The sequence below is a fragment of the Thamnophis sirtalis genome, unplaced genomic scaffold, assembly GCF_051295495.1.
Source record: "Thamnophis sirtalis isolate CommonGarterSnake01/CBP01778 unplaced genomic scaffold, rThaSir2_p1.2 scaffold_1, whole genome shotgun sequence".
Lineage (NCBI taxonomy): Eukaryota > Metazoa > Chordata > Lepidosauria > Squamata > Natricidae > Thamnophis > Thamnophis sirtalis.
In genome coordinates this window covers 3,290,733-3,307,618 of record NW_028261381.1, presented here as the reverse complement: position 1 = coordinate 3,307,618, position 16,886 = coordinate 3,290,733, and the positions used below count along the sequence as shown (strand labels likewise).

The window sequence follows — 16,886 nt, the reverse complement described above, 5'->3', positions numbered from 1 at the left end:
ATCTATCATCCATCCATCCATCCATCCATCTATCATCTGTCTGTCTGTCTGTCTGTCTGTCTGTCTGTCTATCTATCTATCTATCTATCTATCTATCTATCTATCTATCTATCTATCTATCTATCTATCATATCTATCTATCTATCTACCATATCTACTGTATCTATCAACCCTATCTATCAACCCTATCTATCAACCCTATCTATCTATCTATCTATCTATCTATCTATCTATCTATCTATCTATCTATCATATCTATCTATCTATCTACCATATCTACTGTATCTATCAACACTATCTATCAACCCTATCTATCAACCCTATCTATCTATCTATCTATCTATCTATCTATCTATCTATCTATCTATCTATCTATCTATCTATCTATCTATCTATCTATCTATCTATCTATCTATCAGCCAAATGCCACTCACTCCTCATGAAATCTCCAGAACTGTAAAGCCTACAAACTTGAAATTCGGCATGTATCTTCCTCTTGGCTTCTAGGTGCTCACTAAGAAAGGATTTTCAAAATGACCATCAGATCATCAGTCTTTCTTATACAATATTATATTAACACACACGTCGATGCTAAGGAGTTAGACATTCTACTCCCTTAATCTATATAATCCTGACAATAGCCATATGGGAAAGTTTTCAGTCTTCTGAATCTGATCTAGTTTCTTGCAGATTGAAAAATAGCACAGCAGTGGAAGATGCTATTCTTTGGAGTGGGGGTTATAATTAGTTGCAAACTCCAGTGGACTCTCATATTCACAAAGATGTAAGCCTCGCTGACTTAATTTTATATAGATGTATTGAGAATGGTAGCCTTAATAAAGTTTCTTTATTCCCGGGGGCTAGGGAAGATATCAATTCCTGAAGCATAACGATTTTCAGGCCGGGGAATATGCCAGCCCATTTTGTAAAATGCTCTTCTGACCCTGATATACACTTGGTTAGCAAATGCCAAGATAAGCTTGTCTTAAGCAATATTCTTTTTTCATTCACTTCCGAAAGTCAACTCTTTGTCTGGAAGCATTTGCTGAAAATGCTTTTAAAGCAAAGAATAGCAAGACAAAATAAAACCCACAGAGAGCCATTGAAATAAAACAAATCCCTATCGCCACCTTCAAATTTGGATTCAAGGAAAAACAAACTAAAAAAAGAAATGGAAAAAGGAAAAAAAAAAACCTTGTCTCCATCAAATCCGTCTAACAACCTTCTCTACCGGTGAGTCATTGTCAATCAATTTTGACAAGGCTGTGGGTATCTACAGCTTGGTGGAAACTGGAGGGACCACTCTGTCGTATTGCTATTTAATCAATTTTACTAAATAAATAAAGCAGCCCTTAAGGTGCTGTCATGTCAAGGGAATTCACAGCAAAACAAAAACCCCAAAGGGGGGGGGGGAAACCACCTTGATTTTCCTATTCACCATTACTTTTCTCCTCCTCCCTTGAAGAACAAGGGAGGGTTATTACTGTAGCCTTAAGTCTCATCTTTCTGAAGCTAAATCTTTAATTCCTACTGGACCCGGCCACTTTCTGGCGCTAATTTGTCAGGCTGAACAAAGAAGGGATTTGTACCTCCTGTAAAGTCTCAATTAGGAAAGGCTTCTGCTGCATTATGTGCCATTCAGGCAGGACACAATGATGGTAATTACAGGAATTTGCACTAAATGGCTGAAGAATTTGCAGCAAAACTTTCTTTTTTTTATCTACACAAAGCTTACCCCACTTTTGCAGCTATGGGGGTGGGGTGGGGTGGGGAGGGGGAGAAATTGGTGTGCCTAATGCCTATAAGATGCAATTATCAGTAGCAATCCTGGTAGGTTAAACAGTCACCCTATGAGGACAAGACAGCCAAAATCTTTCAACATGGGAAAAGGCCAATGAAGACATTTTGCAATTACTATTGGCTTGTTTTTTTTTTACACTGAAAACCATTTTAATGTAATGCTTCATAATAACTACTGATGAAAGAAATGTCCTTCTGGGTTCGGCTCCAAGTGGGGGAAAAGACACTGGAGACATGGAGGCTGCTTGGAAAGATGGTTTATTGTTGGACAGGGCCACGTGGCTTGAGCCCTGAACAGAAAAGGTGATCACATGCTTCAATGTTGGTGGAGAAGAAGAGAAGGGCTGAGGGAGGGGCTTGCTAGGCTTTTTATAACCTCTTCAGTCCCACCTCTCTGTTTCCTGTTCCTGTGTAAGAAATGTATTCTGATTGGTTGTCAGACTCCCATGGTGCCATGCAGGGGCAACTCTCTAGGCTGTGTTTTGAATCCAGGTTTGGTTGAGTTCTCAGATGCCATGTGGTCAGTTGAGTAAAGGGCCAATATTATCATGCTTTAATCCCATCCCCCTGGAGCTGAAGTGGAGAAGTCTTTATTATGTAAAGTGGACTAGCTTGGCCTTCTTAATGGCCCATTGACAAAGTGGGGATGGGCAGGAAGCTACAGGCAGCTATCCTGTCTTTTAAAACATGTTTCTTTCTTTTCACATCCAGAGAAATATTCTGCCTTTTCAATATTTCCTAGGATATTTCATTTTTTCTGGGAGAGGGCTGGGTGATAACTTCCTACACTACATTGTAATAACTTCATTTCATTATTTTGGGGATTATACAGCTCTTTATATGGGGCCAAGGTGCTGTTAGGCAGAATTCCACCTTAAGCTCCTGGATACATATGGAATTTTGAGAGCTAATTGTTCCAGTTAAAAGTATGTGCGTACATGTTTATATGTTATAAGGAGACAACCAGCTATAAAGCATTGATTTATTGGATTGTTATTGTCATCCTCTCTAGCTTTACTACTGAATAACAGAGCTGGAGAAGCTTTTTGGATGAGAAGCGAAACATATTCAAAGAAAATCCAGTTGCCTCTGGACAAAAGCACCTTTGGGACCACTATGAGCTGGATGACTGAGAACCTCCCTAGATATCTACTGAATAACATTATCTATATCAGTGTTTCTCAACCTTGGCGACTTTAAGTCCTGTGGACTTCAACTCCCAGAATCCCCCAGCCAGCATTTGCTGGCTGGGGGATTCTGGGAGTTGAAGTCCACAGGACTTAAAGTCGCCAAGGTTGAGAAACACTGATCTATATCCTTGGCTTACTCTTCTTTTTTAATCAAAACACAGGCGCAAAATCCCAACTAAAGGAATAGGCTGCAATCATCCAACATTATTTAAAAGAAAGTTCATTTGAGGTCCAGAGGTATTCTTGCAAACAAATATAATGCTGGAGTTTGCACTTGTTTTGCAGCATATCAGCTCCTGTTACTATTTAAAGATTAAAAAAAAAATGCAGAAAACAGGGCAAGGCAAGTAGTTGCCAAGAATACCATCTGCGGTCACTCATATTTGCAGGTACCTCCCAGTATAGATTTTTTAAAAAAATCAAATTAATCTATATTTGATGCTGTTGAAAGAAATGTCCTTCTGGGTTCAGCTCCAAGTGGGGAAAAAGACACTGGAGACATGGAGGCTGCTTGGAAAGATGGTTTTAATGATGGACAGGACCACGTGGCTTGAGCCCTGAGCAGAAAAGGTGATCACATGCTTCAATGTTGGTGGAGAAGAAGAGAAGGGCTGAGGGAGGGGCTTGCTAGGCTTTTTATACCCTGTTTAGTCCCACCTCTCTGTTTCCTGTTCCTGTGTAAGAAATGTATTCTGACTGGTTATCAGACTCCCATGGTGCCATGCAGGGGGCTACTCTCTAGGCTGTGATGAGTTCTCAGATGCCTTGTGGTCAGTTGAGTAATATCCCTTCCCCCTACAGCTGCAGTGAGGAGAAGTCTTTATTATGTAAAGTGGGCTAGCCTGGCCATCTTAATGGCCCATTAGCTGGGGATGGGCAGAAAGCTATAGGCAACTATTCTGTCTTTTAAAAACATGTTTCTTTTCACATCCAGAGAAATATTCTGCCTTTTCAATATTTCCTAGGATATTTCATTTTTCTGGGAGAGGGCTGGATGATAACTTCCCACAGTGCATCCTCATCAACAAAAATAGCATTTTGGAGCAGGTCCATGCATTTGTTAAAGGCATTATTTGCACTTACAGAGTTATCTTTCAGTTAATTTACCTCAGGGAATTATAGGCCCATGAAGCCAGCATGATGTTCTGAACAGAAAATTGAGTCTAAGGAACTACTCTAAAATACTTGCTCATCAAAAAAGTTGACTTACTTGTCCTAGGCGAGGGGACCCCAACCCATGGGCCCTAGCCCACTCCTGGGTTGTGGGCTATTTGAAACTGAGCCATGCAAGCAACAGGCCGGTGCGCACACACACATGCACAGTTTGACTTGCATGAGTGCGGGCCAGCGCATGTGCACACGGGCGCAGCTCAACTTGCAGTTCCCCTCTCCCCCCCCCCCACACACTGTAAGTATCATATAGCTTATCTTTACCAACACAGTAATTAACAGCCGTGACCCGACAGAAGCGCGCCGACAAAACCGTGGTGCTAAAACCGCAATGTCATCAACGCGCCGACAACGGCGCGCCGACAGAAGCGCGATTTAAGTTAAGGTCAGGGTTAGGGTCAGGGTCAGGTTTAGGGTTAGGTTTAGAGCGCACTTCTGTCGGCGCGCTGTTGTCGGCGCGCTTCAGCGCTCATTTGTCGGCGCGGTTTAGAACTCGCGGTTTTGTCACCGCGGTTTAGTCGGGCGCCGTTTTGTCGGGCGCCCTTTTGTCGGTGAACCATTAACAGCTGGTGTTGGAGAACTTAGATTTGCAATATGACTATGCTATGGATGAGAATCGTCACCTGGCATTAACGGTATAATCTATTTCTTAGTACACATTTGTCAACATCATTGCCTAGTGCAGTGTTTCTCAACCTTGGCAACTTGAAGATGTCCGGATTTCTACTCCCAGAATTCCCCAGCCAGCATTCGCTGGCTGGGGAATTCTGGGAGTTGAAGTCCGGACATCTTCAAGTTGCCAAGGTTGAGAAACACTGGCGTAGGGGTTTTCCAAAGGGGTGTATGTACACAGCTAAGGCTTGTCTAGCTATAAAACCAATCACAGGCAACTTCTCTATTATTTACATGGAGGTTTCACACATTCCTAATTTTAGAAAGTTGCACTATAGTCCTGCATACTATTTTTCCCACCTGCAAAGCGGTTCATACAGCCTCCGCAATCAACACTGCCAAATTCTAAGTTCAGATGTGTCAGAAGGATGAATTCTCTAAAAATAAATTTGGAGACAAGAAATGTGGCCTTCGTTTTCAAGTAATGAAATATAATCTAATTAAAAGTAAATCAATTTTTTTTTCCTGGTCCTGCCCCTGTCACACAAAAACTTAATGCAGCCTTGAACTAAGAAATGACAGTACATAAAGCTAACTTTATCAAAGGATCCAAAGAATTCCTGGATATATTAACTTGACTGGGCTAATTTTTATCACATTATTTCCAGCATATAGTGAAGAATCTGATATTTTTCCAAAATAAAAATCAGTTTCAGGTCAAAACTTGATGTGAGGCAACTTCTCTGGAACATCTGTGCCATTTTCTGGGCATGATATAGAAATGGTTTCCCACTGGCTTTTTCCAACATTCCCATCTTCTAAAAAATAATTACTCTAGTGCAGTGATGGCTAATCTTTTTCTAAAGGTGTAGCAAAATTGCGCATGTGTGCTATTGCACGCGCATGCGTGCTCCACCCACCCTGAGCATGCATGTGGAAAAACCCCCAGTGCATGCATGGGGTGGGGGAAGTTTTTGCCCTCCCCCAGGCTATGGAGGCTTTCCTGAAGCCTGGGGAGAGTGAAAACGGCCTCTCCCACCAGAAAGGTCCTGGAGCCTGGGGAGGGCGAAAAAGGGCCCAACAGGCCAACCAGAACTTCAAATATGGCTCTGCGTGCCACCTGTGGCACTCGTGCCATAGGTTCACCATCACGGCTCTAGTGCTATGGACTGAGAGGAAGGGAAGGACATCTTAACTTTATCTATTTTTGTACTTTTTCTTCTTTAATAAATGATTAATAATGCATATATATATGTATGCATATATGCATATATCTATCTATGTATGTAAGTATGTATGTATATGTGTGTATGTATATATATACATATATATGTGTATGTTTATATATATATATATATATATATATATATGTGTGTGTGTGTGTGTGTGTGTGTGTGTGTGTGTGTGTGTGTGTGTGTGTTGAATTTGTGCTGATAAATAAATAAAGGGAGACTAGTATAGATCTATTTCAAGCTATTTAGCTCTCATCAGCTAGCCATACCCTTACTGTGTGTGTGTGTGTGTGTGTGTGTGTGTGTGTGTTGAATTTGTGCTGATAAATAAATAAAGGGAGACTAGTATAGATCTATTTCAAGCTATTTAGCTCTCATCAGCTAGCCATACCCTTACTGTGTGTGTGTGTGTGTGTGTGTGTGTGTGTGTGTTGAATTTGTGCTGATAAATAAATAAAGGGAGACTAGTATAGATCTATTTCAAGCTATTTAGCTCTCATCAGCTAGCCATACCCTTACTGGGATTTGAACCTGGGCTGTATTACATATCAAGCAGTTATATTAGCCACTAAGCCACAGGCTCTCTTCCTTTATCAGCTAGGCCAGGGAAATAGATATGTATTGTGTCACAACCCCTGGTATGCCCAAATATGGGAGGAAATCTACTGCTTCCTTTCTCTGTCTATCGGCTCATCACAAGAGACCATCCAGACAGAAACCCAATATATACATATATATATTTTCCTGTTGCCTTTGTTACATTTGTGTTGCATTTGTGCTGATAAATAAATAAATAAATAAAGGGAGACTAGTATAGATCTATTTCAAGCTATTTAGCTCTCATCAGCTAGCCATACCCTTACTGGGAATCGAACCTGGGCTGTATTACATATCAGGCAGATATATATACACATGCATACATACATACACACACACAAGGCTCAGGTGCCTCCTGGTGGCCAACCAGCCTCTCTGCGCCCTACTCGGAGTCGGAACCCTGTCCAGGGTTCTCCACATCCTCCAGAGCCGACTTATAGGGCCCCTCGCTGTCGGAGTCTGGTGGAAGCTCCAACGGCTTCTGCTGGGCCACAACAGCCCTGTGACTTCACGTGGGAAGCCCAAAAGAGCAAGCAATTGTGGGACGGGTTTGGTGCCATGAGAGCTCTCCCTCCGCCTTTGTTAATTAATTTTAACAGGTTTTATTATTCTTGCCTCCTTTAAATATTTTAGTTGTAATATTTTAATTTTATATACTGTTTTTATATTATGATGTTTTATTGTACGCTGCCCAGAGTTCCTTTTTGAAGGCGTTGGGAGGTTCAAAAATGTGAAAAATACATATTTTTTATTGGAATTGTGTATGGTGTTGTTATTGCTTTGCATTTTTTTGTCTATAGCTTTTTTTTTATATTTAGAGAACTGCGTTGCTAACCTTTCCTTGCACAAGATTGCACAGCTGCCCTTTTGTGTTTTATAACAAGCACAATTCTTGACCAGAGAAAAGAAAAGATTTTCTTTCTAACATTCTAGAGCTAAAGGGAAAACTTGAAGAACTCCCAGCTGCATTGGCCAGGATGTATCAGCATATTCAGACTGACTGGTGGCAATTTATCACAATTAATATTTACTGGTGAGCCCTTGGAAGAAGTACTACTCTGGAGTTTCAAATTATAGCAATAGCAATAGCAATAGCAGTTAGACTTATATACCGCTTCATAGGGCTTTCAGCCCTCTCTAAGCGGTTTACAGAGTCAGCATATCGCCCCCCAACAACAATCCGGGTCCTCATTTTTCCCACCTCGGAAGGATGGAAGGCTGAGTCAACCCTGAGCCGGTGAGATTTGAACAGCCGAACTGCAGAACTGCAGTCAGCTGAAGTAGCCTGCAGTGGTGCATTTAACCACTGCGCCACCTCGGCTCTTCAATTATCAATTATCCCAATTCTCGATTTGCAAACAGAATAACAATCAACTTATGTAAAAATGTGCTACACCAAAAATGCCAAACTGAGACATTCTTGTGCAGCGTAAAGATATATTAGTGAAGTGATTTGGAAATGACAAAACATCTTCTTTTGTGCTACAGCTGATACAGATAAGATCCCACAGGGTGGGCCTCCTTTGGATGCCGTCAGCCGGACAGTGTCAGCTGGCGGGCCCCCGGAGGAGAGCCTTCTCTGTGGCTGCTCCGACCCTGTGGAATCAGCTACCCCCAGAGGTCCGGACCTCACCCACCCTCATGGCCTTCAAAAAAGCTGTTAAAACCTGGCTGTTCCGGCAGTCCTGGGGCGGTTGACCTTATTGTCAAGATCCAGCCTCGATTAGAACATTTGATTTGATTTGATTTGTATGCCACCCTTTTCCCTGAGGGGACTCAGGGCGGCTCACAATTCAAGGAAGGGGAAGAACAGACAAGTTACAAAACGTAACATGAAGATCATACATCATTAAAAAGCACAACAGTCATACCATTCGAGTGGGGCTTTAGTCTTTAGCCCCAGGCCTGTCGGAACAGCCAGGTTTTAAGGGCTATGCGGAAGGCCTGGAGGGTGGTGAGGGTACGAATCTCCACGGGGAGTTCGTTCCAGAGGGTCGGAGCAGCCACAGAGAAGGCCCTCCTCCGGGTAGTTGCCAGTCGACACTGGCCGGCTGATGGAATTCGGAGGAGGCCTAATCTGTGGGATCTGATCGGTCTAGTGGAGGTAATTGGCAGTAGGCGGTCTCTCAAGTACCCAGGTCCTATACCATGAAGGGCTTTGTAGGTGACAACTAGCACCTTGAAGCGCACCCGGAGACCAACAGGTAGCCAGTGCAGCTCGCGGAGGATAGGTGTTACGTGGGTGAATCGTGGGTGAACATATGCGTGTTGTGAATTTTAAACTATTCTTTTATTTTGCTTTTCTTTTTCTTCTTTCTTTGTAAGCCGCCTGGAGTCCTCCGGGATTGGGCGGCCTATAAATTTAATAAATAATAATAATAATAAAATAACTTACCTGCACACTTGAAACTCTGAGCAGTCAGGCCTCTTTCCAAGGACAAGGTAGTTAAAATGCTCAGAAAACTGGTGGTGACCGACTGGCGCTTGATCTTCCTATGTTCTTTTCCACGAGACAGACCTTGAACTTTGTTCCTAAGTGTCACCTGCAGATTTTGCCCTAATCCTGCTGCTCTGCTTGCAGCCTTCAAAGCCTCCATCCATTCCTGAGCCCTTTGGAGAGTTTCTGCACGGAGACGAAGCACATCTTGAGGAAAGATCACCTGAAAGCAAGAGTCGCAATCGTCCAGAACATCCGTTTGAACAGAGACGCACGCCTCAAGGTTGTAGCTCCACAGAGGGTCCTCTTCAAGCCCACCGATCTGAAAGGCCAAGAGGAGAGACCCACTGAGTACAAAATGGAATGCTTTCCAGTTATTCTGGAGGGTCAACCTGTAGAGAATCCCTGATTTGACAATGCTTTGGTAATCCTTGATGTTTGGGGTCAAAGATGTGAACTGGAAAAATCCAGGCGGCTCCTTCTGTAAGCCGTGATTTTGAGTGAGGCTGCTCTCGGCGTTATCCAACTTCCATGAGTTCACCAAGTCTCCTTTCGGCCTCAGGAACGATGGAACTGAAGAATGAACAGCTTGCCGAAGCTTTTGCCCCCAGTCCAAAGCTTCCCAAGGCGATTCTGCTTTGAGTTGCAGGTGCAAATTGTTGAACAGGACTGCATCAACCACGTTGGTTTCCACGTTGATGCTCTGGAAGTGCAAAAGCAGATAGACGGTTGGAAGATTCTGGTTGCCGCTCTTGTCAAGCTGATACAGATAAAGTTCATACGGAGAAAGTTCGGCGTAACAAGCCTGCCAGTAAGAGCCATGGTTGTTCTTAATTTCTACGTACCCTTTCTTCAGGATATTTGAATACGTAGGCTTGTGTTCTAGAAAAGAGTTTAAACAAAGGTAATTTATAAATGCTTTAAAACATCTCTATAATGCTTAAGTTGACCAGTAACAATTTGGTCATTGTTGGCTTAGGAAATCACAGTGGCTGGACATCTTTTATCAACTGAGGTTGGTTAGGTTTCATTACAACTCTCCTCTTCACATAGAAAATTTAGAGCTATAAATCTACACCTTGATAACGGTTTACTTGGATTAAAAGACTGTTCTTACAAAGGATCTTGAAACAGCTGATCCAAAATAGCTGTCAGGCCTGCAATTATATTCCTTTTAGAATTTTGGCCTGCCACACTTTCTCTTATTTCATTATGCTGTTTCATTAGTATAGTGGATGGGAGGGGGGAATAGAAAGGAGTAGGGTTGTGGAATGTGTCATTGTCATTCTTTCCTAGAAGACCAAGGTCGTCTTTTGTCTCCGCACTTTTACACCTGACCGGAAGCAGCTGGGTGTGGATGCCAGCGTGGAAGAAGAAGATTGGATCATGTGATGGATTTGTGGGTTGTGGGGACAAGATCATGAACTTTTAACTGGGTGGGATTCTGATGTCATTTCCAGAATTGGGATTTACACAGATGTGCTAAGATGTCTGCTTTATTAAATTGGAACTTTAAGGATCGTTTTGCCTTGGACTCTGATTTAATTCTACATGATACTTGGAACGCTGACATTAGCAATGTTAATAGGAGTTGGCAGAAATGATCATATTATGCCTATTCTTTGCCATCTACTCTGGCTTCCAGGCTATTACTGGACCCAATTCAAAATGTTATTAAATTTGACATCCCTAAATGATTCAGAACAGCTTACTTGCATGATTTCCTTCTCCCATAAGTACCTTTAAGATCACCTCTGGAGTGTCTACTTCGACTCCTTCTTCCATATCTTTAACATCTATTGTTACTGTGTGTATATGTACACACACACACACACACACAAACAAACAAAATAAAAAAATACTCTAAAATGTCTAGGGAACATGTTTAGTGGATGGTATATACTAACACAAATATGTTTCTGCAACCAATGAGCAAAATAATATTTTTTATTATTTTAATATTTTCAGATATATTTTACACTGAAATGTATACACACCCGCTAGTTTTTTTTTCTTTTTCTTTCTTTTTTCGTTTCTGTTATAATTTTGCACCGGTGAAGTTAAAACCAATTTCATTATATTTAAGTACAATGACAATAAAGATTATACTTATATATAAATATTCTCATATAATGTGTAGAAGTTCAATAGGAAGATGAACCTTTTTAGGTGATAAGATATTTAAGTCGTAGGAAGGCAGATTCTGATCAACAACAAAAAATTCCTAACTACCCCTGAAAATAAGACAGTGTCTTATTTTCTTTTGACCCCCGAAATAAGCACTGGGCCTTATTTTCGGAGAGGTATTATTATTTTTGAGGTGCAGAAGGCAGCGAGCGTGGTCACCTCATGGCTGCTGCTGCGTTGTAATATTTTTGGGGATGGCTTATTTTGGGGGGGAGGGCATATTTTAGCACATGCTCTCAAAAGCCCGAATGGGGTTATTATTCGGGGAGGTCTTATTTTCGGGGAAACAGGGTAACAATAGCAATAGTAGTTAGACTTATTTCAGTCCTCTCTAAGCGGTTTACAGAGTCAGCATATCGCCCCCACAGTCTGGGTCCTCATTTCACCCACCTCGGAAGGATGGAAGGCTGAGTCAACCTTGAGCCGGTGAGATTTGAACCGCTGAACTGCAGCTAACAGTCAGCTGAAGTGGCCTGCAGTACTGCACCCTAACCACTGCGCCACCTCGGCTCTTCAGCAGCAGTTTGATGGTGGAACCAACAGCCAAAAGATGGTGAGCTCCCCTTCACTAGATGTGCTCAAAGGAAGCCATCTGCCTGGAAAGCTTTCATTCTTGAACTGAATGGTGGGTTGGATAATAGTCAGAAGCATGAAGAGGATGGGAAGTGAAACGTCTTCCAAGAAAAACAAGGAAGTCCAGTTTCCTCTGGGAAAATGCCGGTTGCCCCATAGTTTGGGACAACCATGACCTGGATGATTGGGAATCTCCATAGACATGCAGGCTGGGGAATTCTGGGAGCTGAAATCCACACATCTTAAAGTCCCCATGGTCAAAAACATGGGCCTAAGGGGTACAATTCAGCTCTAGAATTTAATGAACCTGAAAATGATAGTTTTCAGAAATATTTTTAATGCTGTGTCTGCATTTTCAACTTGTGCTGTGGCTGCATTTCCACTCCGCCGAGGTGGCGCAGTGGTTAAATGCAGCACTGCAGGCCACTTCAGCTGACTGTTATCTGCAGTTCGGCGGTTCAAATCTCACCGGCTCAGGGTTGACTCAGCCTTCCATCCTTCCGAGGTGGGTAAAATGAGGACCAGGATTGTTGTTGGGGGCGATATGCTGACTCTGTAAACCGCTTAGAGGGGGCTGAAAGCCCTATGAAGCGGTATATAAGTCTAACTGCTATTGCTAACTGCTATTGCTAGTTACCTAGATTATTACTCTTTAATATTCCAAAGCTCTTGGATGCTCATAACAGATGGAATGGAATGATATTGGGAACCTTTCCTGCCATAGGAGAAGCACTCTGGCAAACAGGAAGCAGAAATTCTGTCTGTTCTAGAGGCCTCCTTTAGAGGAGATCTGATGGATCCTACACTCAACAATTACCTGCAAAATAATTAATCTGCAGTCCAACTTTACTGGGGTTTCTATAAGGTGGCGCAGTGGTTAGGGTGCAGTACTGCAGGCCACTTCAGCTGACTGTTATCTGCAGTTCAGCGGTTCTAATCTCACCGGCTCAAGGTTGACTCAGCCTTCCATCCTTCCGAGGTGGGTAAAATGAGGACCTGGATTGTTGTTGGGGGCAATATGCTGACTCTGTAAACCGCTTAGAGAGGGCTGAAAGCTCTATGAAGCGGTATATAAGTCTAACTGCTATTGCTATTGCTAACTCCAACCTCGGGCACTGAATGTGACAGCTGTTCCAGTACATGGCACCATGATATGTTTATCCTCTCACACTGCACTAAAGCAAGTAATAAAAGACTGCTCTGGCAACATGTATTTTATCCTCCCTGGAAAAAAAAAAACCCAAAGAAAGATTTCATTTAATTTGTAGGCGACAAAAGAAATTCAATTTAAACTTGAAGGAAAGAGGTGTCGATGAGACAAAAGAATTGTGTAAGAAACCAATTTTATTTGCTTTCCATCTCTTACTCTCGGATTTATTAGAGTTTCTAACTCAAAACCCATTAATTTTTCTGAGCCTCTCCCACCCCCTCCCCTTCCCCCACGCCTTTGTAGCCGAGATAATGGGCACAAGACATTCAATTGCCATCTTCCTTTTCTGTTAATCCAATAAGGGAAACAGCACGGCTATTGCGGATCCAAATACAACTCCATTCAGTTGTTCTCATTTCTATCCAAGACAGATGATGCTTCAGGTTCTCCTGGTTTTCATGCCACATCCATCCATGTGTTCCCCTCCTTGCTTGCCTTAAACTGTCTCAGAGATTTGCTTGTCTTTTGTTAAGCAAGACAAAAGCTCTCTCTCTCTCTCTCCTCCCATTGCCCCCCACCCCCAATCTTCTATAGCCAGCCATTCTTTCTCTCTACTAACTGTCCTTCAAGCTTCTGTGAACTAGCTTCCCACTTCAACAGGAATAATAGTGAGGAATGACTTGATTAACATGCATATCCAGCACACTCTTTGGAGCAGCACAAGCTGGCCGGATCACATCTCTCTGGCCATTGCCTTCCATCAATTGTTCCTGTCCCACCTCACCTGCCTTATGCACCAAAGCTACATGATACCTGTCCCCCCCAGAGTACTTTCTCTCCAGCTTCTAAAAGGGGAAGAAAATTTCTCTTTACTTTCACCAAACAAGGAAATTCAATTGAGGCAGAGCAAATCAGAGCCCATCAAAGTAAATAGGAGATAATCACATTAAATTGCCCACATCTGGGCTATTTTTTTTTTTTTGAACTGTAATTCTACAGAAATAAATCCCAAAGAAGGAAACATCAGAGAAAAGAGCAGGGTAAGAATTTTCTCTCTACAGATTCTATCCCTTTTCTTTATTATGTCTCATTACAATTTTTATAATGTATGTTATATATCTGAAATGGACACTGAGAGTAGCTAACATCTCTCTCTCTCTCCCTCCCTCTCTCTCTCTTTCTTTGTTTTCTAACAACGTCTCCAGGTAATAGAAGCACAGATCACACTGTAAAAACCTTGGGTTGCATTTCTCATGGTCCACACTCCTTGGGTGGTGTTATTGTCTGCATATGATAGAGGAGTTACTTTATTAAATCACCCCAAAGGTCCATCTAATTTTAGCAATCTATTTACAGCTATTACTAGTTAGCTGTTCAAGAATGAAGAAGCAAGAAAGCAATACTTCCTCATTCTTTACCCATTTGAGCATCACATATTTAGAGGTACGATGTATCTAAACATGGAGGTTTTACTTAGGTGTTAGGACCAAATGGCATTAATGAATTTAATTTAATAAAAGGCATTTATTCCTCCAGAATCCTCAACCATACCCATTAGTGGCCAAAGATATTGGCTATTGTGGATGTTAAGACAAATAAACAGTTGAGAAGACCTTTAAATAAACCCCACTCACAAACAGTAATTTTAAAGGAATTTTTTTTGTCATATCATTATAGAGAAATTAGGACTTCGGCATTATTATTATTAGCATTAAATATCACATCTACTGTAGAATGAGCAGGCATTGGCAGCATTTTTTTCTTAATGCATTAGTGAACCATTATACTTATCAACTATCATTTATACTTATACTATAAGATTTCGGAGTTTTCCTTTCTCTCTTTCAGTATATCCTTCAACATGTATTTGTATCGCTTGCTTCTTTCATTTAAAGAATATACAGTGGAATTAAAAACTGAATCCAGAACCCTAACCCTAACCCTAACCCTAACCGTAACCCTAACCGTAACCCTAACCTAACCCTAACCCTAACCCTAACCTAACCCTAACCCTTCTTGGCTTACTGCTCCCTCAGTTTAATACTGCTGAGTTTTTACTACCAGGAATTTGCTACAATAGCAAGAATTTCCAAACAGCAACAAGACAGAAAGTTTGGAAGCAAGCATAAAGCAAACATCTTCTCGGAATGTTAACTATTTGGCCACTTGAAAGAAATTAAGAATGAAAATAACGAGAAACAAAAACAATCCAGCAATTTCCTTTTTTGCTCTTAGATACTTTGCAGAGCGAGATGGAAAGCATATAAATGTAATAAAAACGCTCAATGAAAAATAATTTTCATGTGTCACAAAGTATATACATGAACTAGGATACCCTACAGAAGTGGTGTCTGCATTTTTATTGGATTGAGTATGAAAGCTTTGCACAATTATACATTTATACTATAAGATTTTGAAAGGAGTTTTCCTTTCTCTCTTTCAGTATATCCTTGTATTCGTATCGCTTGCTTCTTTCATTTAAAGAATATACAGTGGAATTAAAAACTGAATCCAGAAATCAGTGCTGTAGTGTCAATCAGGCGTATCCAACCTTGGCCACTGGAAGACTTCAACTCACAGAATCAGGACTTGTGGACTTCATGTTCCTGATTTTCCCAGTCAGCCATGCTTGTGGAATTCCCCATGTTGGCTGGAAAATTCTGGGAAGTCCACAAGTCTTAAAGTTACGAAGGTTGGAAACCCCCGTCCTAAACAGTTCGTTCTTCTTTCAAAAAGAAATGGTTACGAACAAGGAGAGTTGGAGCAAAATATTAGCACTTACCAGTGTTCCCTTGAATATCTTTCCCCTTTTTGAATCCAGTTGGTGTAAATGAATGTTTAGAGCACTGGCTGGCCTGATTAGACAGCTGTTGTGGAGAGGCATTATTGAAGATGACACTCCAATTTATGTGACTAATATCAGAATGTGAGCGGTTATGGCCTGGCTTGAAAGAGGAAGTTTCCTCATTTTGGACTATAACATCATTCACAGAACGCGGACGATCCTTCCTCCTCTGGCAGATGTTAAAGATATTAAAAGTCGAAGCATCTCCCTGTTCGACCCAGGACAGATTATCTGGAACCGTTCTTCTTTGCACTCTAAACTGTTCTTTGGCAGGAAATGCAGTCTCTACTTTGGTTTCTGGAACTCCGTTTTTGCAGTGTGCCCAAACGACGTTATTCTTCCCTAAAGAAGCAATGTTTCTTAAATCTTCACAGGCTGTGATTTTATTAAATGCGTCACATCCAACCAGTTCCGGAATCTCCTGAACACCATAAACCTCCAGTGGCTGCACATTTTCCAGCTTAGCATCAAAGGAACTGAAGAAGTCTTCAGTCACCTCCAAGGCTGGACTAATATCATCAACTTCTAAGGCCTCCATTTTATTTGTAGTCAAGAGACCTATATCTTTGGGGGTACCGTATTTTAATAAGACAAAAAAGGCAAAGACGTATCTCTAGGAAGATTCTTGTAGGTATTTCTCTTAGCCTGGTGACGGAATTAATATATTTTTCATTGCCATGGGCCTTTGACTTCAGGAGCTTGAAACCACTTTCATTTGTAAAAGCTGTCATGTATAATAGTTGTCGTCAGCTTTATCTTCCTGAATGAAGAAGTATTGGCGGTTCAGCAAGAATTCTGTATAGAAACTGGATTTTCCTGTAAAACATGATAAAATACTCTTAAGTAACCTTAGTTCAATAGATTCATATGCCCTACCAGAAAGCACCTATAAACAGTGGAATGTTAAGAAGCTTTCAGATTCGGGTTAATGTCAAGATTCCAAGTTAACGTCCCCAACGAACAAAGACTCCAAGGCTTCCCGAAAGTTCCATTTTATTTGAGATGACATATTGGCACATCTGGGAAAACCTGAATCTGAAAGCTTCCAGATTTTCCCACCCAAGTGAAAGTTCAAGTCCCTTCTCTTCAGCTT

General features: G+C 41.5%; 1 protein-coding gene across 1 annotated transcript in view; it reads right to left on the bottom strand.

Annotated features, from left to right (window-relative positions):
• PLEKHM3 (pleckstrin homology domain containing M3) overlaps positions 1-16,886 on the bottom strand; it is a 68,975-nt gene that overhangs the window by 41,897 nt on the left and 10,192 nt on the right. Inside the window, exons 2-3 of the mRNA XM_087706685.1 lie at positions 15,731-16,609; positions 8,997-9,920 (exon numbers count right to left, since the gene is read on the bottom strand). Coding sequence (XP_087562811.1) covers positions 8,997-9,920; positions 15,731-16,331 — 1,525 coding nt within the window. The 5' untranslated portion in view covers positions 16,332-16,609. The remainder of the gene's footprint in view (positions 1-8,996; positions 9,921-15,730; positions 16,610-16,886) is intronic.